Source organism: Ailuropoda melanoleuca, chromosome 13 (assembly GCF_002007445.2).
Source record: "Ailuropoda melanoleuca isolate Jingjing chromosome 13, ASM200744v2, whole genome shotgun sequence".
NCBI lineage: Eukaryota > Metazoa > Chordata > Mammalia > Carnivora > Ursidae > Ailuropoda > Ailuropoda melanoleuca.
In genome coordinates this window covers 40,489,664-40,513,383 of record NC_048230.1, presented here as the reverse complement: position 1 = coordinate 40,513,383, position 23,720 = coordinate 40,489,664, and the positions used below count along the sequence as shown (strand labels likewise).

Genomic DNA, 23,720 nt, shown 5'->3' with positions numbered 1-23,720 from the left:
CGGGGTGGGAGGTCTGCGGGCCGGTGCGGAGGGGCCCTTGGCGAGGTCGCCGCGGTGGCCTGACGGCCCGCCGCCCGAGGACGCGAGCGGCCTGCAGGCCGTGTGCCCGGTGACAGACGCGTGCGGGGGAACTGCGGCTCCCGGGGGGCGGGGTGCGCGTGGCCCCGGCGGGGCCCTTCCTCCGCGCCCGGTGCGCCCTTTCCCCGCGGGAGCTGAGGGCTAGGGGAGGCGGGCCCGGCATCTGCCAAGGGCGCCTGTGCCGGGGGTCCGGCCGGGGTCTGCGCATCCAGGCCTCTGGAGAGGGAGGCACGGGCGCAGGTTGGAAGTAGGTTTCTCAGGGCGAAGCTCCCATTGGCCTGCTGGAGGACGGAGGCCCAGGATGCGTTTGCCCGGCTGGCGCTTTTCAAGAGGCTGTCAGAAGCCAAAAGAAGTGCTAAACAGAAATGTTTGAGCATCTGAGTATCAGAGTCAGCCGGTTGTCCCTTTGCCAGAGTAGCGGCAGACCTGGTTTTTGGAATGGGGATAGCTTGGGGACAGGGCACAGGTATTTAAAATGTGCAGGACCATTACGTTTGTGTTCAGAATCATTAAAAAGGTGAATGTATCCAGTCTCTAGGTTGTGGCATAAGCGTCGGAGGTGAAGGAGGATTTTGACAGCAAAGGATAGAGGATCACAAGTGGATTGAGCACCGGCCAATTCTGAACGGCTGGTGCATGACCTAACTCTATGCTCTTTATTCTTCATTGCTTTTTTCAAGACTTCTCGGGGACCGGTGGCTACCATCTTCTCTTTGGCCTAGGACCTGATGAGGATTTTGGTGATCTTGGAGAGGTGTCAGAATTGGAGCCTTAGAATAAAGACATGCTAATGAGATGAGCTGGTTTCCCAGCAGTGTGTCCAGTCTGTGCCAGGTGGAAGCAGGGACCAGACAATGGACCTGCACCCTGCAGAGTGTCTGCGAGAGCTGTGTTTCTCGATGCTTTTGTGCCAAAGCATGAATCCTTGCCGAGATGAAGATGATTAAGAGCTGTTTAAAAACAGTCTGAGAGAAAGCTGCGTACCTTTAGCGTTTTAATAAAACTCTAGCTAATTACGGCTATATGAAACCAATGCTAAAAGAAGCATGCACTTTGCTTTTTAATAGACAAAAGTATGCACAAGTATTTATGGGTGGGTTTTGTTCCCCCACCCCCGAAATCACTTAGCATTTATTGATCAGAATGTGGAGCATGTTTTGCTGAGCTTGGAGATTTGGGTGGAGTTTGCAGTCTCAGAAGAGGAGTCACCCTCCCTTCACGTGTGGGAATTAGTATAGGTATATCTCTAGAAGGCTGTTCTCAAAAGGATAGTAATACACGTATGAATCTCGGATGATGATCTTAAAAGGATCAGAAGGCCAAACTAAAACTTTTCTTAACCAACACACTCAGTGCTGACTGTCCAAAATAATCCTCTCCACTTCATCCTTGTTTCATATAAGTGTTAACTAGTTGTAAATAATTTCTAATTGGAAGTTATGTATGTGAGAAATCTTTACAGCAAGGGGACCACATTATTTATGTTGAAGATAAAACACAAAAAGTAAGAATCAGGGGCACCTGGGTGGCTCAGTCGGTTAGGCGTCTGACTTTGGCTCAGGTCATGATGGGGCTCCCTGCTCGACAGGGAGTCTGCTTTCTTCCTCTTTGTAACCCCCCATGTTTCTCTCTCTCTCTCAAACAAATAAAATCTTAAAAAAAAAAAAAAAAAGAATCAGAACATTCTGGTCCCAGTCAGCAAACCTTTGTGTACTTGAAAATTTCCCCAGACTTATACATGCTCTAGTCCGGAGGCATCTCCTACCCTTCATCTGATCTTTAAATTGACCTTTTGTTTTGTAGGATGATAGTATTGTAGACCTAAAAGGAACCTTTGAGAGAATTTGGCCCAAGATCCCTTCATCTCGACCGGTAAGAAAATGGAAGTCCAGAGAAACAAATTAGTATAGGCAGGGTCACCCAGTTAGTGCTCTTCTTTCCAAGCCATCAGCCTCTGCCTTTCACAAGGAATTGGACTTGTGATGATTTGCAGAAAGGAGGCTGTTCTGCGTCAGGACTGAGCCAAAACTCAAAGGCCTGTCCTTGTTGAGGAATCAGACTGGGTTGATTTTGAGAAGTCTTCTTATCTTCAGTACTGATAGAACAAAACAAATAGCAGAGTCCACTTCCTTCAGGTGACCATCTAAGCCGAGACCTCTGGCTCTCTGGAAAGTCTCAGGCTCTGCTGCCTGTGGAATAGTTTCAAAAAGCAGCTCTGTTGAGACGCCTGGGTGGCCCAGTCGGTGAATCGTCTGCCTTCGGCTCAGGTCATGATCCTAGAGTGCTGGGATCAAGCCCCACATCAGGCTCCCTGTTCAGCGGGGAGTCTGCTTCTCCCTCTGCCCTTCACCCCACTCGTGCTCTCTCTCTCAAATGAATAAATAAAATCTTCAAAAAAAAAAAAAAAAGCAGCTCTGTCATCCGTCCCTGTCGTGATGCTCCCAGTGACCAGCAGAATTGCTTTCCTTATTTTGTATTTTTAGAGGAACTCCTTAGTTTTATATGTTCATTGAACTTGAAATATTTAGAAATTATTGAGAACAACAGATTTCATGTTGAGACTTAGGTTTCTTTTTTTAGAGATGGATGGAAATAAAATAGCCTAAATTTTTTATGATTATTTATTTTTGGGGGGGGCACCTGGGTAGCCCAGTCAGTTAATCGTCTGACTCTTGATCTCAGCTCAGGTCTTGATCTCAGGGTCGTGAGTTCAAGCCCTGCATTGGACTCCACACTGGGTGTGGAGCCTACTTTAAAAAAAAATTTTTTTTAAAGATTTTATTTATTTATGTGACAGAGAGACAGCCAGCAAGAGAGGGAGCACAGCAGGGGAGTGGGAGAGGAAGAAGCAGGCTCCCAGCGGAGGAGCCCAATGTGGGGCTTGATCCCATAACGCCAGGATCACACCCTGAGCCGAAGGCAGATGCTGAATGACTGCACTACCCAGGCACCCCATACTTTTAAAAAATTATTATTTTTTTGAGTAAATAATATAAGTTACATGATTCAAAAAAATTTTTTTAAAGATTTTGTTTATTTAGAGAGAGAGCGTGAGTGGGGGCAGGGGGGACAGAGGGAGGGGGAGAGAAAGAATCTCCAGTAGACTCTGAGCAGATCCAGAGGCGGGACTCGATCCCACAACCTCGAGATCGTGATCTGATCCAAAACCAAGAGTTGGACGCTAAACCAACTGAGCCACCCAGGCGCCCCCATGTTTCAAAGTTTAACAGAATGAAAAGTCATACAGTGAAAATCTTGTTCTCACTGCACTGTTCATCCACCCAGTTTCTCCCCATACATCTCCCATTCCTGTGTAGCCACTTTTGGTTTCTTTGGAATTCTTCCAGAGTTTCTTGTGCAGATATAAGCATAACATGCTATTTAGACTGCACCTTTTCCCCCACTTTTTTAAAAAAAAGATTTTATATTTTTAAGTAATCTCTATGCCCAGTGTGGGTCTTGAACCCACAACCCTGAGATCAAGAGACACATGCTCTACCGACTGAGCCAGCCAAGCATCCTTTTTTTTCACTTTTAGATATATTGGAGATCTTTTTACATTATTTCCATATTGGACAATATCTTTCTTTTTTAACAGCTGTATAATACTCCTTTGTATGCTAATGCCCTGTTTTAACATAGTCTTCTATTGCTGAACATTTGGGATGTTTTTTGGGTTTTTTTTTTTCGATTTTTTACTGTTGTAAACAGTGCAGCAACGATTAATGTTATACATATGTTCTTAGGTGATATTTAGCTTTGTTAATAAAGACATGATTATTAGTCCTTTAACAAGGCATGGTAGGAGCCCATTTCTATATAGTATTTCTGCATTAGCATAGAAAGCTATTTATAGCACTGTTCTGCATTTGGTTGTACCTTTGTAATTTTTGAGTTAGAAGCTATGCCTGCTTTTAATTCCTTCTCTAAGAGCTTCGCTTCTTTAAAAGCCCATGATCATTTGTTTAGCAAAGGTATGGCTTTGCTGAGGTGGTTGTTTTAGTCATGCGTGCTCATCTTTTGAAAGGGGTATCCACATTGATAAAAGTCATTAGGCCTGCTTTCTCTATCCCGCAAGAAATGAGCATACTATAAAGACAACTTAATTCATTGTAATTCAACACCTAATGAATCTAGTTTATTTCTACATATTTGAGTAAATTGGGAAACAAGAGTAATTCCTTTTGCTCAGGTTGTTAGGAGCTAAACTTACCAGAAAAATTCAGAATGGTAGAGTCCTGAGCAGCTAGTATCATTATTCTCCAAATTTTTGTTATACTGGAGTACCTGTGTGTTTGTCATGTGAGCCTGTCCTATGGCAAGAGCAGTTTTTAAAGCACGAGTAATGTCTTCGTCCATCAAATAATTGTAAAAGTTTCTCTTAGCTTTTAGGAACATTAATATCAGTTTTGAAACCAAGGACTTAGAAACCTGGAACTCACTACAGAATAAAGAATTGTTTGGTTCTGGCACAGTTTGATTGATACCTCAAAATTAAGTAAGTTCCTGAAATTCATAGTAAATACATTTAATACTGTAAAAAAAAAAAAAACTTAATGTTGCTCCATTTAATGGTGAGGTCATCAAGATCAAGAGTTCAAATGCCAGTATTATTATTACTATTTTTGGGGGGGGAAGAGAGAGAGCACATGCACACGTGTGGAGGGGAGGGGCACGGGGAGAGGGAGAGAGAGAATCTTAAGCAGGATCCGCACCCAGTGCAGAGCCTAATGTGGCTCCGTCTCGTGACCCTGAGGGTCATGACCTGAGCCAAAGGCAGATGCTTAACCAACTGAGCTACCCAGACACCCACTTCTTGAAACCTCTAATATTGTTGCTTTATTTGTACTTCACTTCATTATTAACAGACTGACTTCACTTCTTGATTTTGTCCTCAGACGTAGGGCCTTTGATTTCCTTACATGATGGTGGTTATGTTCTTTTTTCTTTAGCATCTCTTTTCTCTTTCTGTTTATTACCATCAATGTACACTATTGAGCACCTGCTATGCACCAGGATATAGATTCTGAGCCTTGTGCTTAGTGATTTGAGTCCTGTGGCAGGCAGCAGGATAGCTCTCAAATCAACTTTGTAAGTCAGAATATGGGTCACAGAAGGGAGTATTAACAATGCAAGCTATTTGTATTAACCATACAAGCTATTTGGTGGCAGAATCATTTAGGATTCTCCAAGAAACAGAATCAATAGGAGATCTATGTATATTTTTAAAATATATGTATATTCCTTAAAATGAAAAGATTTATTTTAAGGAATTGGCTCCTGTGATTGTGGGGGCTGGCAAGTCTAAAATATTTAGGGCCCGCCAGCAAGCTGGAAACTCAGACAAGACCTGATGTCGTCTTGAATCTGAACTCTGTAGAGCAAGCTGGCAGACTGGAAGCTCAGGCAGGGTTTCTGTATTAGAGTCTTAAGACAGAATTCCTTCTTTTGTGGAGAACCTCGGTTTTTGCTCTTACAGTCTTCAACTGATTTGATGAAGCCCATCCACATCATCAAGGGTAATCTCTTTTTTTTTTTTTTAATTTTTTTAAATTATATTATGTTAGTCACCATACAGTACATCCCCGGTTTCCGATGTAAAGTTCGATGATTCATTAGTTGTGTATAACACCCAGTGCACCATGCGATACGTGCAAGGGTAATCTCTTTTATTTATAGTCAACTAATTGAGATGTTAATCACGTCTATAAAATACCCTCACAGCAACATCTAGATTACTGTTTGGACAAACAGCTGGGCCCCGTAGCCGAGCCAAGGTGACACATTTAAATTTGACGATTATAGTGGCTTCCTATTTTAACTAATTATTCTTTTTTTTTTTTTAAGATTTTATTTATTAGAGAGAGAGAGAGAGCACAAGCACGGGGAGCAGAGGGAGAGGGAGAAGCAGACTCCCCGCAGAGCAGGGAGCCTGATGTGGGGCTCACTCCCAGGACCGGGGATCATGATCTGAGCCAAAGGCAGACACTTAACTGACTGAACCACCCAGGTGCCCCTTAACTAATTATTCTTGCAAACTAGGTGCTAAGCTCAAGGTTTTATTTGCTGGAAGAGTGCTTGTGCTATGAAAACATTTTTTTAATCTAAAAATTATAGCTATTAAAAATAATTATTTAAAAATTATGCTCTTTCCAGAATTTCAGTGCTTATCATGTAGTGTCAGAGGTAGAATGCAGGCATACAGAGATAAATAGGAATACAGACTATACCATAACCAAGTGGGGTATATCCTGAGAATGCAGGGTTGATTTGATATCTGAAATCAATGTTAATATTTTATATATCAGTGTTTCATTTCAATGTACATGTATTATTTTAGTAGAATAAAGAATAAAAACTACATGATCATTTCAATAAGTGGAGACAAAACATTTGATAAAACCAACCTTTTCAAGATTAAGAACACTCAGCAAACTAGGAATAGAAGGGAACTTTCTCAACCTGATAAAAGGCATCTATGAAAAGCCCGTGGCCAATATCATACTTAATGGTGAAATACAGAATGCTTTCCTGCTAAGATTGGGAACAAGGCAAGGATGTCTGCTTTTGCCATTCAGTGTCGATGGGAGATTCTAACTGGTATGGCAAAATAAATAAACACACATATGCGTGTAAAAAAATATCTTTAAGGTTTCCAGATTGTAAAGGAAGAAGTAAAACTGTGTATTCACAGATGACATGATCCTGTATGTAGAAAATACCAAGGATTCTACCAAAATACTATTACAATTAATAAATGATGTTGCACATCCACGATCAACATAAAAAAATCAATTCTATTTTTATGCACAAGCAGTAATCTGAAAATGAAATTAAGAAAGCAGTTCATTCCCAATAGCAACAAAAAGAATATAATTCTTAGGAATAAATTTAACATCAGAAGTATAAGACTTGTACACTGAAAATTCTAAAGTGTTGCTGAAATTGATGCTTTAACCAAAGAAGTTTAAAAAGATCTAAGTAATTAAACATTTCACGTTGGAAAACTCAATATTGTCAAGATGCCAGTGTTTTCCAAATTGATCTAAAAATTGACTCAAAATCCCAACAGACTTTTTTTTTAAAGAAATTGACCAGCCGATTCTTAAATTTATGTGCACATGCAAAGGATTTAGAATATCTAGAACAGTTTTGAAAAGGAAGAATAAGGGCTTCTGGCTGGCTCAGTTCGTTAAGTGCCTGACTTCAGCTCGGGTCATGATCTTGGGGTCCTGGGAGCGAGCCCTGCATCTAGCCCCAGTGGGCTCCGAGTTCAGTGGGTAGTCTGCTTCTCCCTCTCCCTTTGCCCCTTACCCCACTCATGCTCTCTGTCTCTCTCTCAAATAAATAAATAAAATCTTGAAAAAAAAAAAGTACCAAGATATTTCAACAGGAAAAGAATAGTTTTTGTTTTCCAAAAAATGGTGTTGGGGCATTTGGATAATAATAAGCAAAAAAAAAAAAAAAAAAGAAGAAGGAGAAGAACTTAAACTCTTTCTTTATGTCACCAAAAATTAACTCAGAATGGATCATAGAATGAAAACACAAGTCACAGAATGGGAGAAAATATTTGCAAATCGTATATATGATAAGGGATTTGTATCAAGAATATATAAAGAATTTGTACAATTCAATAAGAAAAAGACAACCCAACTAGAAAAGGAACGATGGCCTTGAATAGACCTTTCTCCAAAAAAGGTATACAAACGGACAATAAGCATATGAAAAGTGCACACTGTCATTATCCATTAGGGAAATGCAAATCAAAGCTACAATTAGATACCACTTCACACCCACTAGAATGGCTGTAATCAATATAACAACTAATAACAAGTTTAGTAAGGATGTAGAGAAACTGAAACTCTGGTACCCTGCTGGTGGAAATGTAAAATAGTGCCGTCGTTTTGGAAAACTGACAGTTCCTTAAATGACTCAGTAATTCCGCTTCTAGGTATATACACCCCCAAGAAAAATGGGAAAAAATGAATCCACACCAAAATGTGTACATGAATGTTCATAGTAGCATTTTTCATAATAGCTAAAAGGTGGAAATAACCCAGATATCCATCAACTGGCGAATGGAATAGCTGATAAAATGTGATAAGTCCATACAATGGAACATTATTCGGCAATAATAGGGACAAATATTGGTATTTGCTTCACCATGGATGAACCTTGAAAACGTTAAGTGAAAGAAGCCAGATGCAAAATGCTATACATTGTATAATCCTGAATGTTCCTGAGAGGCAAATCCATTGAGACAGAAAGTAGATTAGCAAGTGTCAGTGGCTGGGGGGAGGGGGAAATGAATGACTGCTAATGGGCTTCTTTTTGGGATAATGAAAATGTCCTAAAATTAGTGCTGAATAGTTGCATAACTCTGTGAATATACTAAAAAAACTGTTGGATAGTACACTTTAAATAGGCGAATTGTGTGGTGTGTGAATTATATATCAATAAAGCTGTTTTAAAAAACAGACCTAAATGTAAAAATGAAAACTATAAAACCCCTGAAAGAAGATACAGGAGAAAATATTTATTTGATTCAGATTAGACAAAAAGTTCTTTGATATATCATCAAAAGCACAGTCCAGAAAAGAAAAAACTGATATATTGGATTTCTTCAAAATTAAGAATGTTTCTGCTTCAAAAGACACTAAGAAAATGAAAAAACAAAGCACCTTCTGAATGAAAATATTTGCAAAACACATGGAGAAAGGATTTGCATCCAGAATATACCAAGAACTTTAACAACTCAGTGTTAACAAGACAACTCAATTTAAAAATGGGCAAAATGGCTGTCTCTATCTCTGTCAAATAAATAAATAAAATCTTTAAAAAAAAATTAAATAAATAAATAAATAAAAATAAAAATGGGCAAAAGAGGGGCGCCTGCATGGCTCAGTTGATTAAGCATCAGACTCTTGATCTCAGCTCAGGTCTTGATCTCAGGGTCGTGAATTCAAGCCCTGCGCCAGGCTCCATGTTAAAAAAAAATACATAAAAATGGACAAAAGAGTTGAATAGAGATATCACCAAAGAAGATACAAGAATGGCTAATAAACCTATGGAAAGATGCTCAACACCAGTAGTTGTTAAGGAAATACAATTAAAACCACAATGAGGTCGTACTTCACAACCAAGAGGATAGCTACATTAAAAAAGACTGTCAGGTGTTGGTGAAAATGTAGGGAAATTGGAATCCTTGTGCATTGCTGTTGGGAATGTATAATGGTAACAGCCACTTTGGAAGAGTTTGGGACAGTTAGAAAGTTAAACATAAATTTACCCTCTGATCTAGCAATTCCGCTCCCATGAATCTGTCCATCAGATTTACACACAGACATATACGCAAATGTCCATAGCAGCATTGTCATAATAGCCAAAAAATGGGAAATAATCCAAATGTTCATCAGCTGGTGAATGGATTAATGAAATGAGATATATTCATAAATGAAATGCTATTCAGCAACTTAAAGGAATGAACTAGCGATACAGCTGCGCTACACGGATTAACCTCAAAAACATGGTGTTACATGCGAGAAACCAGATGTAAGACTATATTATATGAGTCCATTTCTATGAAATGGCTAGAAAAGGCAAATTTATAGAGACAGAAAACAGCAAAGTTTGCCTAAGGCTGGGGACGGGCGTGGGAATTAGTTGTAAACAGGCATGAAGGAACATTTTGGGGTAGTGCAAGTGTTTTTAACTGGATTGTGGTGATAGTTACCAAAGTCATTGAATTGTACGATAGATGAATCTTATGCTCTGTATAGTTAAAAGTAACAGTACAGAGGGGTTTATGCCAATTGAATAAAATACGGAGAAGAGCTTAATCAATAAGGGTAAAGTTCTTGGGAGCAATGGCTCCTCTGACCATGTGGAAGGACTCCCAAAGAGTCCAAGGTGGAGAATGGTATTTGTAATGGCCTGGGGGTTGCCAGTGCGCTTTTTAAAATTTTTCTTTTTAAGTTTTTATTTTAATTTTTAAAGATTATTTTTTTATTTATTTTATTTTTATGTAATCTCTACACCCAACTCAGGGCTTGAACTCACAACCCCAAGATCAAGAGACACATGCCCTCCAGACTCAGCCAGCCAAGCACCCCTTTTAAGTTTTTATTTTAATTACAGTTAGCACACAGTGTTATATTAGTTTCAGGTGTCCTTGCCAGTATTCTTGATGGATTTAGAGAATAACAAATAGTTGGCTGAGGCAGAGAATTCTAGAAGGTAGTGAGAAATAAAATTTGGGAAGTGGGTAGGAGCCAAAAGAGAAGAACCAGATGGTATTCTAAGGAAGATTTATCTCTTAGAGGCATAGGTTGTAGGGAGAAAAAGACTAGAAGTGTAGAGATTTGCTAGGGAACTATAACCTGATAATCCACTGTCATCGAACTTGGAAAGGGCTGAGGTCTTGACAGGGATGCTTTGCACAAAAGCACACATTCACCGTTTGTGTGGTCTTGATGACTATGACATTTTTTACCTGGGTGACCAGAAAAGCAAAGCACCATTGACAGAAATTGGGAATCTGGGGCAGAAACTGCTCTTTAAGTGAGTCCCAAACGTCAGCCAGGGCTTTACTGCTCCTCAAGATCTAGGCAAATTAGACAGAAACTCCCCCAAATTATAGAGTACAGACTTCTCATGCTCCTTCCAAGATTTCTGTGATCCCCAAATGACCAATGGCACAACCGTGTTGGCTCCTGAGCTCCAGCTTGTTGTCTCTGCCCCACAGTAAATGTGACTTCAGTCCATTCTTCAGTTTCTCCAAAAAATTCCATTCACATAAAGTATTTGAAGTGTAGATTCTACTAAAGGTTTGTGGAGGATGGTGAAGTTGGGGTTTACATTGCGGGAATAAGAGGAGTAGTAAACATCATCACTCTCGACTCTACTGCAGCTGGAGAGTTTCACTGACTCTTCAGTTCGCCAACCTGAGCCTTCATCCTAACATGTCTTTCCTCTTACCTCTCCTCTTTTGACTCTCCTCCTTACCCTTTCCTCTGAGAAGAAAAATTACAAAGCAGTTCGAGTTGCAACAAGCAACACATATACCCGTGCCCTTGGTGTGTTGCTCTCCATTCTAAGTAGCTCATTAAGGTACATTCCAAAAATGATCATGCCTTTGCTAAGAGGAGTTCTGGTGACAGCTCTTAAGATCAAATGCTCTTTATTCCCCCTCTCCCAGAAAAAAAAAAAAAGGTTATTCATTGAATTTGAAGCAAAGATGGGATATCTAGATGGAAAGATACGGCAGGTGGTTAAAGATTTGGACTGAAACTCCAAAGAAAAATCGGGAAAATGTTCGGGAGTATGGGAACAGAGAAGCCAATGTGTGTTAATTACCCACTGGGCCTAATAACAATCCTTTGAAAGAGGTGTTACTATCCATTTTACAGATAAAGAAACCAAAGAAGTTAAATAACTTGTCCTAGGTCACACAATGGTAGAAGGCAGCACCGGGATCAAATTCAGCTCTGTCTTAAATCAGAGTCTCTGCTTTGATTCTATGAGGAGGAGAGAGGGGGAAAGAATGAAAGAAAAGGAGAGACCTGAGCTCTCGAAGACACATCCATGTTTGTGGGCTGCATGAAAGCATGAAACAAGTGGTAGGTGGGGAGAGACTCCAAAACATGAGGATTTTGGAAGCCAAGGGAAAAGAGCCTCAGAAATGAGCGTGGAGGTCTTCTGAGCATTCTTAAGGTGAGTGAAGCGTGAGAATACACTTAGCCTGCTGGGTGTTCCAGGGAAGAATTTCAGTAGAGTGGTGGAAAGCACTGTAAAGGCTTGAGGAGTCATTCGATGTGGGTGGGAGCAGACAGGAATGACAGATCGGTGGCCAGTGGGCGGATTTTAAGGCATGGCACACGGAGCTCTTTTTGTAGACCAGAATATGCTTGCAAGCTCGAGGCAGGTAAAAAGCCAATGGAAAGAGGAACAGAAACACTGAGAAAGAGGGAGGTTGTTGATGAAGTCTCAGGGGGGTAGAAGCAGTTCGGGACGGGAACTCAAGTGGAAAGTTAACTTTGGGATGGGCAGAGAAGGACGACCTTCCTGAGACCGGGAGAAAGGACGGATAGAACTATGGGGAAGTTGTACGGTGCTGGAACTTGTGTAACGTTGAAGGGTTTTCAGGGAATGTCACAAAGTAGAAGGAAGACAGGGAGAGGGGTCAGGGTCGGGACCTTGAGAACGGGGGGAAGGTTTGGATCTGTTGAAGTGTGCCTTGCTTCAAATACTGTAAAGCTACAGTTGTTATAACTATATGTACTCAAACTCCACTGTGCTCATTCAGAATAGAATAGAGTCCAGAGCTAGGTATATATAGCATGATAAAAATAGATTTTCAATTTAGTGGGGGAAATGGAACATTCAATAAATGGTGTTAGTAAAGTTTCCTATTTGGAAAAAAATGATTAACGCCTTATCCCACACAGTCCATAAGGACAAATTCCAGATGTAAAAACAATCAAATAGTAACAATAATACCACCCAGGAGGGAAAAAAGCAAGCAGGTAATGTAAACTAGAGAGTAGGGAATGTTCATCAGTAGGCAGCCGGTTAATTAAATCTGGGTGCGCAATGGGAATGTAGTGTAATGGATTGAGTATACATAGGCATTCTGGAATAAAAATAGATGGATTTGGGACCTGACACTGCCTCTTAGTAGCTGTGTGACTTTGGATAAATTACTTACTTTCTCTGTGTGTTTATCATCAGTTCTGTAAAATAAAAAAAATGTGTATCACCCACCTGTTAGGGTTGTTGTGAGGAATAACCTATTCCGTACCTGTTAGTACAGTGGTGGTACAGAGTAAGTACTCAGTATGAGGTTATGTAGCCATTAGGAATAATGAGATCGAGGGGTACCTGGGTGGCTTAGTCATTAAGCGTCTACCTTCGGCTCAGGGCCTGATCCCAGGGAGCTGGGATCGAGCCCCGCATTGGGCTCCCTGCTCTGCTGGGAGCCTGCTTCTTCCTCTCCCACTCCCCCTGCTTGTGTTCCCTCTCTTGCTGGCTGTCTCTCTCTCTGTCAAATAAATAAATAAAATCTTAAAAAAAAAAAAAAAAAGGAATAATGAGTTCGATCCGTAAGTGTGAACATGGAAGGATGCCTATGGTACATTAGGCAAAAAAAAAAAAAAAGTAACTTGCAGATCAATATGTGTAGTATCCCAATTAAGTTAAAAAAGAAAATAAAACAGAAAACCCGAACGTGTTTATATATGTGTAGGAAAATCTGGAAGGCCACAAACACAGTTGTTAATAGTGGAGTTACTTCTCACGGAGTAGTGTTGTATTATCACTTTTTAAATTACATACTTCTCTGGGGTTTTTTTTATTTTTTGCAAAATGCATGTTTTATTTGTGTAATTTTTAAAAAGATTTTATTTCTTTATTAGAGCACAAGCAGGGGGGCGGTGTAGAGGGAGAGGGAAAAGCAGATTCCCTGCTGAGCAGGGAGCTTGATGAAGGACTCCATCCCAGAAACCTGGAATCATGACCTAAGCTGAAGGCAAACGCTTAACCAACTGAGCCACACAGGTGCCCTAGGTGAAGATTTTTCAGATACATGAAAACCTAATAGGATTCCCATGGCCAATTTTCTCATATTTTAATTTTGTATAAAATTATTTTTATTTTTATTATTTTTTTATTTTTATTTATTTATTTTATTTTTTTAAAGATTTTATTTATTTATTCGACAGAGAGAGAGAGACAGCCAGCGAGAGAGGGAACACAGCAGGGGAGTGGGAGAGGAAGAAGCAGGCTCCCAGCGGAGGAGCCTGATGTGGGACTCTATCCGGACCCTGAGCCGAAGGCAGACGCTTAACGACTGCGCTACCCAGGCGCCCCTGTATAAAATTATTTTTAAATACAATTCCATTTTCTGCAGTAATTGAGTATATAGCTCCATTAATTCAAAAGCAAATAATTGAAGATCAATATTTGTCACTTACAGGCAGGATATTTTTTTGTTTTACTGTGACATCAGTAAAAACACAAAAAGAAGGGAAGATTACTTCCCTATAAAATGCCATCAATATTTTTCACAGAGCTGGACCAAATAATCCTAAAATTTGTATGGAACGAGAAAAAACCCTAAATAGCCAAAGGAAAGTTGAAAAAGAAAACCAAAGCCGGTGGCATCACAATTCCGGACATCAAACTATACTACAAAGCTGTACTCATCAAGAGGGTATGGTACTGATAGAAAAACAGACACATAGATCAGTGGAACAGAACAGAGAACCCAGAAATGGACCCTCAACTCTATGGTCAACTAATCTTCGACAAAGCAGGAAAGAATATCCAATGGAAAACAGTCTCTTCAACAAACGGTGTTGGGGAAATTGGACAGCCACATGCAGAAGAATGAAACTGGACCATTTACTTACACCATACACAAAAACAGACTCAAAATGGATGAAAGACCTAAATGTGAGACAGGAGTCTATCAAAATCCTAGAAGAGAACACAGGCAACAACCTCTATGACCTTGGCCACAGCAACTTCTGGCTAGACACGTCTCCAAAGGCAAGGGAAACAAAGGCAAAAATGAACTATTGGGATTTCATCAAGATAAAAAGCTTTTGCACAGCAAAGGAAACAGTCAACAAAACCAAAAGACAACTGACAGAACGGGAGAAGATTTTTGCAAATGTTTAATCTGTTAAAGGGTTAGTATCCAAAATCTATAAAGAACTCAACACCCAAAGAACAAATAATCCAGTCAAGAAATGGGGAGAAGACATGAACAGATATTTCTCTGAAGAAGATATACAAATGGCCAACAGACACATAACAAAATGCTTAACATTATTTGGCATCAGGGAAATACAAATCAAAGCCCCAGTGAGATACCACCTCACACCAGTCAGAATGGCTAAAATTAACAAGTAAGGAAACAACAAATGTTGGTGAGGATACAGAGAAAGGGGATCCCTCTTACACTGTTGGTGGGAATGCAAGCTGGTGCAGCCACTCTGGAAAACAGTATGGAGATTCCTCAAAAAGTTAAAAATAGAGCTACCGTACAACCCAGCAATTGCATTACTAGGTATATACCCCAAAGATACAAATGTAGTGATCTGAAGGGGCATCTGCACCCCAACGTTTATGGCAGCAATGTCCACAATAGCCAAACTATGGAAAGAGCCCAGTTGTCCATCAACATGATTGGATAAAGAAGATGTGGTGTGTGTGTGTGTGTGTGTGTGTGTGTGTGTGTGTGTATAATGGAACATTACTCAGCCATCAAAAAATGAAGTCTTGCCTTTGCAATGACATGGATGGAACTAGAGGGTATTATGCTAAGCAAAGTAAGTCAGCCAGAAAGACAATTATCATATGATTTCACTCATAGTGGAATCTAAGAAACAAAACAGGAGCATAGAGGAAGGGAGGGAAAAATAAAACAAGGTATAATCAGACAGGGAGACAAACCATAAGAGACTCTTAACCATAGGAAAGAAACTGAGGGTTGCTGGAGGGGGTGGGGTGGGGATGGGGTAACTGGGTGATGGGCATTAAGGAGGGCATGTGATGTAATGAGCACTGGGTGTTATATGCAACTGATGAATCACTGAACTCTACCTCTGAAACCAGTAATACACTCCATGTTAATTAATTGAATTTAAAATTTTTAAAAAAGAAGATTGTTTACAGGTTTTGCAATAAAAACTACCACTTAGCATAAGATAGTGGCTAAAATACCAAATACATTTTACTTTATCATTTAATCCATGCAAATTATCAAAATTTTTGCTTGCTCAACATTTTTGTTTTAGTTTTACAAAACATAAAGTTTCCATGACTTAAAAAGTTTAAAATCTTTGATTTGCAATTGTGTCATGACAGTAAATAAACTGCTATTACTTAGAGGCCTAAACAGTTTTTCTTTTTCCCCTAAGCGTGTCTCTATAGGCAGATACACTTCAGTAATTTTACAGATTTAGAAAGAAAAGTTTTTTTTAATTAGAATTTTTGTTAACATGTAGGGTACCCATAAATTTTAAGGTGTACAATGTGATGGTTTGATATATGTATGTCTTGTAAAAGGCATACAGAGTTGTAGAAGAATGGGAAATGGGTTTAATTGTCCTTTATTGTGTGATGTTATAGTTCATAGCAGTTTGGTGGCAAATGTCAGATTATGTCATCGGGCCAGATGTAAATTATGGGATCGACTGAGCAATATTTAACTTCACTGTGATGTTAGGAATATGCCCTAAGAGCTTACATTCATTGGGTAAATTATTTAAGACAGTGAAAATTTTTTTTTTTTTTACGATTTTAAGTCACCTCTACACCCAACGTGAGGCTTGAGCCCACAACCCCGAGATCAAGAGTCGCATGCTCTGCCGACTGAGCCAGCCAGGTGCCCCAAGATAGTGAATCCTTTTTTTTTTTTTTTTAAAGATTTTATTTCTTTATTCGACAGAGATAGAGACAGCCAGTGAGAGAGGGAACACAGCAGGGGGAGTGGGAGAGGAAGAAGCAGGTTCATAGTGGAGGAGCCCGATGTGGGGCTCGATCCCGTAACGCCGGGATCACGCCCTGAGCCGAAGGCAGATGCTTTAACCGCTGTGCCACCCAGGCGCCCCCAAGATAGTGAATCCTAACTGAGATTTTTCTTGTTGTTCACATGATGAGGAACAAATAGTTGTATTTTTCTCTGTGGGCAGTTGAAGTCAATTTATTGATTTGGACTCTTGGTTCAAAAGCTGTCCTTGGTAGGGTAGGATTCCTTCAGTACAAGTTCTCTTGGAGTTGCTCTGACGTTTCTGTAGAGCCAGAAAGTATTGATAGTGACTGAGATTAAATCAGGGGGTGAGTAGTGGCTGGAGCATGCTCTCTACTGTAGCCACCAGCCTCATGTGGCCATAGGACACTTAAAATGTGGCTAGTCCCAATTGAGATGTGTTGTAAACAGCGGAAAATATGCACCAGATTTTGAAGACTCCATGCTTAAAAAAAAAAAAAAAGAATGTAAATAGTTTCTTAATAATTTTTATACCGATTGCATGTTGATAGAATATTTTGGATATTTTGGGATAGTGGGACATCCAATATTGAGGTAAATAAAATATATTAAAATTAACTTTGCTTTTTTAAATGTGGCTGTTAGATAATTTGAAATTATGTATGGGGCTTGCATTTTTGGCTCATGTTACGTTTTTATTGGACAGCCCTGATCTGGGAAGCGGCCCTAGTGGAATTTTCTTCCCTTATAAGTAATTTGACTTTTTGCCTGGATGCCTTTTTTTTCTTTAATACTTTTTTCCTTTAATACTGACCTTGATTAGTGTTGGACATTGTGGACCAAACCTCGTGCTTCTTTTCTTTATTTCTTTTTATTGTAGTGAAAAATATGTAACATTAAATTTATTACCTTACCATTTTTAAGCATACGGTTCAGGAGTGTTAAGACCTGTAGAACTTTTTCTTCTTGCAAAACGGAAACTCTATACCCATTAAACACTAATTCCCCCTTCTCCCTCCCACTCATATCTTATGTTTTAAATATAACTTTGGAGATCTGTGTATGATGTGTGTTCTTTTTTTCCCCTTCCCTGAGATATAATTGACATACAACATTGTGTAACTTCAAGGTGTACAACGTGATGATGTGATATGTCTGCCTTGTAAAATGATTACCACAAGATGTGTCTTCTTGGGTCGCACAAAGAAATTGAATATGAATTTTGGTAAAGAAATTATAGCTAACTTGGGGCACCTGGGTGGCTGTCGGTTAAGCATCCGACTCTTGATTTTGGCTCAGGTCATGATTTCAGGGTCATGAGACTGAGCTCTACATTGGGCTTGGTGCTAGGTGTGGAGCCTGCTTAGGATTCTCTCTCTCCCTCTCCCTCTCCCCCTCCCTCCTCCTCTCAAAAAAGTAAATAAATAAGAAATTATAGCTAACTAATAATGAAAAACTTGCATCTTATCCATTAGTCATGTATGTCCCTATTAGCAAGCAGGCAAAGTATTGTAGTATAGCTCCTTTTTTCCCCACCATTTCTGATTTTAGAGCATGGTTCACGCTAAGAAGTAAAAATGTGCACAAGCTGTCCGAAAGGCATTTTTTTCAGGGACTGTTAGTGTGTTAGGTGTTACTGTCTGCTGATATGGTAGCTGTTTGTGACTCTGCACTGGGGCAAATAGACAGGAAGCTTTATCCAGGCTGCAGATGGCGGATTTGTTCTGTCTCGCTAGTCTAACTAGGGCAAGTTATTAGAGGGCTCCATTTCAAAGAAAGCAGCAAGCAAACTTTTGGTTGCCTTAAGCTTATTTTTTCTTTAAACTGATAAGGTATTTGTATTTTAAGTGCACCAAGGGAGATCATCTTTTTAAAGGAATTTTGCACTGCCTCCGCCACTGAAATGAAAAATCCTTTTTTCATCTCTCAAATATTGACCCTAATTTTAAATTTTTGTATATTTGTGTTCTTGCTTTTTAATGTAAGGCAAAACTACAATTAACTTTACACTACTTTCTTGATAATTTCTTCTCTTTTAATATTACGGCAAAAAAAAAGAGGTATTTCCAATGGAACCCTTTCACCATCTTTAACCCTGTGCCCCCCCAAGCCATTAGTGCTCTCCTCTTGCTAGGATTAATCAGTACCATCTGTAAGTTGATTATCTGGATTTCATTGTCCCTTCATCCCTCACCTGACTGTTCACAGATGCTAGAAACTCCGCAAGTCCTATAGTGAGCTGAGCCATATAGTTCCAGACACCAAACCTGCTTCTGTCCATTCTTTATTCATGACTTGGGCAAGCCATCCATCAGTGTAAAAATCTTTATTTTATTTTATTTTATTTTATTTTATTTTATTTTAGTAATTTCTATCCCCAAGGAGGGACTCGAACTCACGACCTGGAAATCAAGAGTCACACGCTCTACCGACTGAGTCAGCCAGGCTCCCTGAAATCTTTAACTTTTAAAATTTCAGCTAATGTATAATAAATATATAATCTCTGTTGTATAGAAAATATGTTTTGGTAAGATTCAACAGTAAATGACTTAAATTATTTGAGATGGCTGCTTCTACTTAAGGCAACTGGGCACCTCTCCCCTCTATAAATTATGCACTTGGAAAATAGGGCTTGCAAGTGCTAGACATAAATAATTGATAATTAAGCTTTCCTAAATGCTGGATTTCACTGTTGTATCACCACAGATGGCTGCTGTTTGTATTTTTCAGTTTTGGTGGGTAACTTTCACGAGTTCCTCAGTGATTGATTTTGACTGCTTTTACTCTCAAATGATGTTTTCCTACTTGTTGTTTAATTAAAGAATTGCCTCACTTTGTGGTGTCTCCACATTGCTTTATGTAATAAGTGTTTCTCGACTAAAGCTCCCCATGAAGAAAACCCAGAAATGAATATTTGGTTCAGTTTTTCTGTTAGAATTTTCTTCTCTCTTCCTTCCTGTGGCTTTTTCACAGGCTGAAAGTGCTGAATCTCATTGTTTTTAATTTGTTGTGAACTTTCAACAAAAGTTGAAATTGGTTTAGAAAACATATCTATACCCTCGCTGTGTGACAGGTGACAATGAAGCCTCTCACTGCTCCCTAAGTTTTTTGTGTTAATCCAGGAACTGGGGTATGTGAGGAGAGCGTTGAGAAGGCATGTTGTGGGCTAAGCCCTTCCGTTCCGATGGCTTACCTTCCTGGGAGTATTTAGATTGTAGAAATTTGGGTTAAGAGGCATTCATTGAATCATCTAGGTTGGAAAATATTCCCAGATGGAATTTGCAGTGTTACCTAAGCCTCCTGTGGTGACTTATCAGTGCTGTCATATCCTGGCACAGCTCCTCGTCTGTCTGGACAGGCAGATGGGGATTCTGACCCCTGACTGCTGATCGCCTCTAGGTATTGTAGTGTTAAAAATATCCCTGTCTTGGGGCGCCTGGGTGGCACAGCGGTTAAGCGTCTGCCTTCGGCTCAGGGCGTGATCCCGGCGTTATGGGATCGAGCCCCACATCAGGCTCCTCCGCTATGAGCCTGCTTCTTCCTCTCCCACTCCCCCTGCTGTGTTCCCTCTCTCTCTGGCTGTCTCTATCTCTGTCGAATAAATAAATAAAATCTTAAAAAAAAAAAAAATCCCTGTCTCCTGGCTAGTCAAGGTGGAGCAAAGAGCTCCCTGCCGTGGCTGACATCCCCGAAACCCTGGCCATTCACAGTTAGTGAATTTGAGACAGGAGTGTGTGTGTGTGTGTGTGTGTACATGCGTGTGTGCATGCATGTGTATCTTTTCATAGCACTGAACTATTGTCTTGTTAAACTCCATAATCTGTGTGGTAATTGGTAGGTAAAGCCAAGGGCAGCTGTATTATTTACATTGTATTTTCCTGTTAACAGTCATTTTGAAGCGAATAAGAAGAAGGAAGAGCCTTCATTTAGAGGGTTATAGAGGTATATACGTAGTGGTAGGCAGGTACTGAGACTTCTGTGTATAGGTACGAGCTGGCTTAGGAAAATTTAGGCAAAGAAATGTGTGTGTGTGTATACAGGCTGATACCTGTGGTTAAGATTCCTGAATATACAGAGGATAGAAAGTAACCACTTCAAGTTTAAGGGAAAAAATTAGGAACAAAATACATGTATATGTTCATTAATGTGCATTGTGGGGCCTTCTGGTCTTTTGGCTGATGGTATTACAGACAGATCACGATAAGGATTCAATTAATGTTAAAAGGAAAATTGATCTATTGATGTTAGGTATCTTGGGTTCTCGCTGCTATGATTTTGCTGATTTTGTGCCACTGTCCCAAATTCAGAGACAATTCTCTTGGGGTTAACAGTTGTGCTAATTATTTGTTTGAAGGGTTAACATTTTTTTGAGTTGGCTTTCTTACTGATTTAGTTTGACTGGTTTCTGTTTGATGGTTCTGTCTCTCCCTGTCTAGGAAGCTATTTTGCCAGCCACTTCATTATGGGAGGAGAGAAATTTGACTCCACGCACCCTGAAGGTTACCTCTTTGGAGAGAACAGTGATCTGAACTTTCTGGGGAACAGACCAGTAACGGTATGGTTATAACCTGTTTACTTCCATGTGGGGCTTCGGTGGCCAATTCAAACAGTCTTATAAGAGTAAGTTTGTGATCACTGGCTCAGCAGTGTCTGTGACTTGATGTGAGTTGAGAGGGGGCCCAGGAGCCAGACCTTTGCTGGCAGTGGGTCTCTTGTCACTAGAGGCTGACCCGTGGAAAGGCTGCCGGAGTCTGCCCAAGGGTGAGGACATCTCACATTCTCTGGCTGGCCTAAGGATTCTTGTCTCTGCCTAAATGCCATCTCCACAGACAGCCCTTTCCTGGCTCTGCTAGCACAACCTCACCTTGCTTTTTTCCTTCTTGTAGCACTTAACACCATATAGGCTTTTATTTCTGTCTCGCCCTCTGTCTGTTATCTGCCCTCTCTTTTAGAATGTAAATTTCACAGGGTCAGGAACTGTTTTTACTGGTGCATCCCAGCACCTAGAACAAAGCCTGGTACATACTGACTAGCCCTTAAAGATTCATTGAGTGGATGACTGAGAAGTTTTCCCTTGATATCTGAACTGATGTTAGATTATGTCTCTGTTCGTTCAACTCATTCCATAAACTTACCTTACGGAGCATCTTCTCTACACCCAGCATGAGGCTTTGGAAGAATGGCTGCCATATGGCGAGCGAGTAGGCGCTGTGTGCCCAGGAAGGTCCTCAAGACTTTTCAATATTATTCTTAATCTTCGTAAGGATGCACCTGACAGAGTTATCATTATTCTTTTTTTTTTTTTTTGAAGCAAGCTCTGTGCCTAACATGTGACACTTGAACTCACTACCCCGAGGTCAAAAGTCTCATTCTCGGGTATTAAGGAGGGCACTTGTGACAAGCACTGGGTGTTGCATGTAAGTGGTGAATCACGAAATCCTACACAAACTAATATTACGCTGTATGCTAACTAACTGGGATTTAGATAAAAACTTGAAAAAAGAAAGAAAAAAGAGTCGTGTGCTCTACCGACCGAACCAGCTAGGCACCCCAGAAGATTTACTATTAACCCCATTTTATAAGAGGGAGAACTGAGGTTCCAAGAAACGAGAAATGACAATATTTGCGCTTGCGAAGTGCATGCTATGTTCCAGGCACTGTTCTAAGTGTTTACACGAAGTTTCCCAAAGCCAAATAACCAGGTCTGCCTGGCTGCAGATCTATAACCTTTCCACTGCTTCTCATTGCTTCAACATACCCTGCCTTCCTCCAGAAGCTCCCGGTGTATGGGGTAAACGAAACATAGGAACAGGAAATACATGAATAGCAGTGGAGGTCCGAAGTGATGGGATGCTGCGGGGCGCGAGAGCGGAAGAGAGGACAGCAAGCGCGGGCCACTCGCGCTGCTGTTAAGAAGAGGTGGAAAGTGTTGAGCAAGGCTTTGGAGATGCCTGGGTTTTCACCAGCGGGGTGGGGAAGGGGCTTTCCAGGAGAGAGGTGCAGAGTACGGGCCTAAAAGCGTTCCCACTGTTGTTGAATCAGCAAACATTTACCGAGCAACTGCTGTGTGCCAGGTACTGTGATAGGTGCTGGGGATACAAAGCTGAAATGAGCATGGTTTGTTCCTCCCTGGAACAAATAAGGAAGCCAGTCTGGCGGGAGCGGACGTTTCCTGATGGCGAGACAGGATCGGAAAGGTAGGTGGGGGGCTCTATTACCTCCAGAGGTTCTTGAATCTTTCTTATAGGCCATGGGAAATATTGAAGATTTTTAGGTAGGTAAGTGACCTGGAGTTTTTGTTTTGTTTTTTTTTGTTGTTGTTGTTTTTTTGGTGATTGGTGTCCATTGTTTTCTTCCTTTGTATCTGGAGTGATCCCCTCCTCTAATTCACAGTCCAGGTGTGCTTTCAAAATGCCCCATCCTTTCTGCTTCACATTTAGTCCTGCCAACTAATGCTCATCAAATGTCTTCTCTTTGATTTTGTTACTCTGCCTTAGCAATTAGAGTAGAAGGATCTTTCTTTTTTGATAGAGCCAGTAAGAATTTTGCCTCCCTCCGCAGAAATCAGCTCATGCTTGGAAAATGGCCTTTTCTTCTTATGGAGACTTGCCATTTGCATTGGTTACTCCCTTTCTGTTTCCTTCCCTCTGGTGTCAGAATAGGGATTTTTTAAAAAAAGATTTTATTTATTTATTTGACAGAGAGAGACACAGCCAGCGAGAGAGGGAACACAAGCGGGGGAAGTGGGAGAGGAAGAAGCAGGCTCCCAGCGGAAGAGCCCGACGTGGGGCTCGATCCCATAACGCCGGGATCACGCCCTGAGCCAAAGGCAGACGCCTAACGACTGAGCCACCCAGGCGCCCCTAGAATAGGGATTTTTTTGTTTGTTTGTTTGTTTTAAATTTTGAACTTTTTGGGCTATAGAGATTATTTAAAACCAAATAAATGCTTCTCTGGGGTCATTTGGAGGTTTGTGCTGGCTGGCACACCTTCCCAGTTCAGTTGCCTCATTGACACTTCTCTGTGAATCCGTGAGGACTGAGCTCCTCCGGAAGCCCTGGAGAGCAGCCTTGACCTTGACCTTACGCTTGAGACTTTTTCCAAAGGAGCATCAACATTGGACTTTTTGTTGTTGTTTCTATGTAGT

At 40.6% G+C, this 23,720-nt stretch overlaps 1 protein-coding gene across 5 annotated transcripts in view; it reads left to right on the top strand.

Annotated features, from left to right (window-relative positions):
* Window positions 1-60: 60 nt before the first annotated feature.
* RNF157 (ring finger protein 157) overlaps window positions 61-23,720 on the top strand; it is a 71,692-nt gene continuing 48,032 nt past the window's right edge. The window contains exons 1-2 of one of the 5 annotated variants that reach the window (XM_034641648.1): window positions 61-1,950; window positions 21,010-21,128. In XM_034641648.1, coding sequence (XP_034497539.1) covers window positions 21,036-21,128 — 93 coding nt within the window. In that variant the 5' untranslated portion in view covers window positions 61-1,950; window positions 21,010-21,035. Of the gene's footprint in view, window positions 1,951-10,207; window positions 11,791-21,009; window positions 21,129-23,720 lie in introns of those variants that run through there. The other 4 variants (XM_019800357.2, XM_019800355.2, XM_011225787.3 and 1 more) reach the window with 4 other exon arrangements.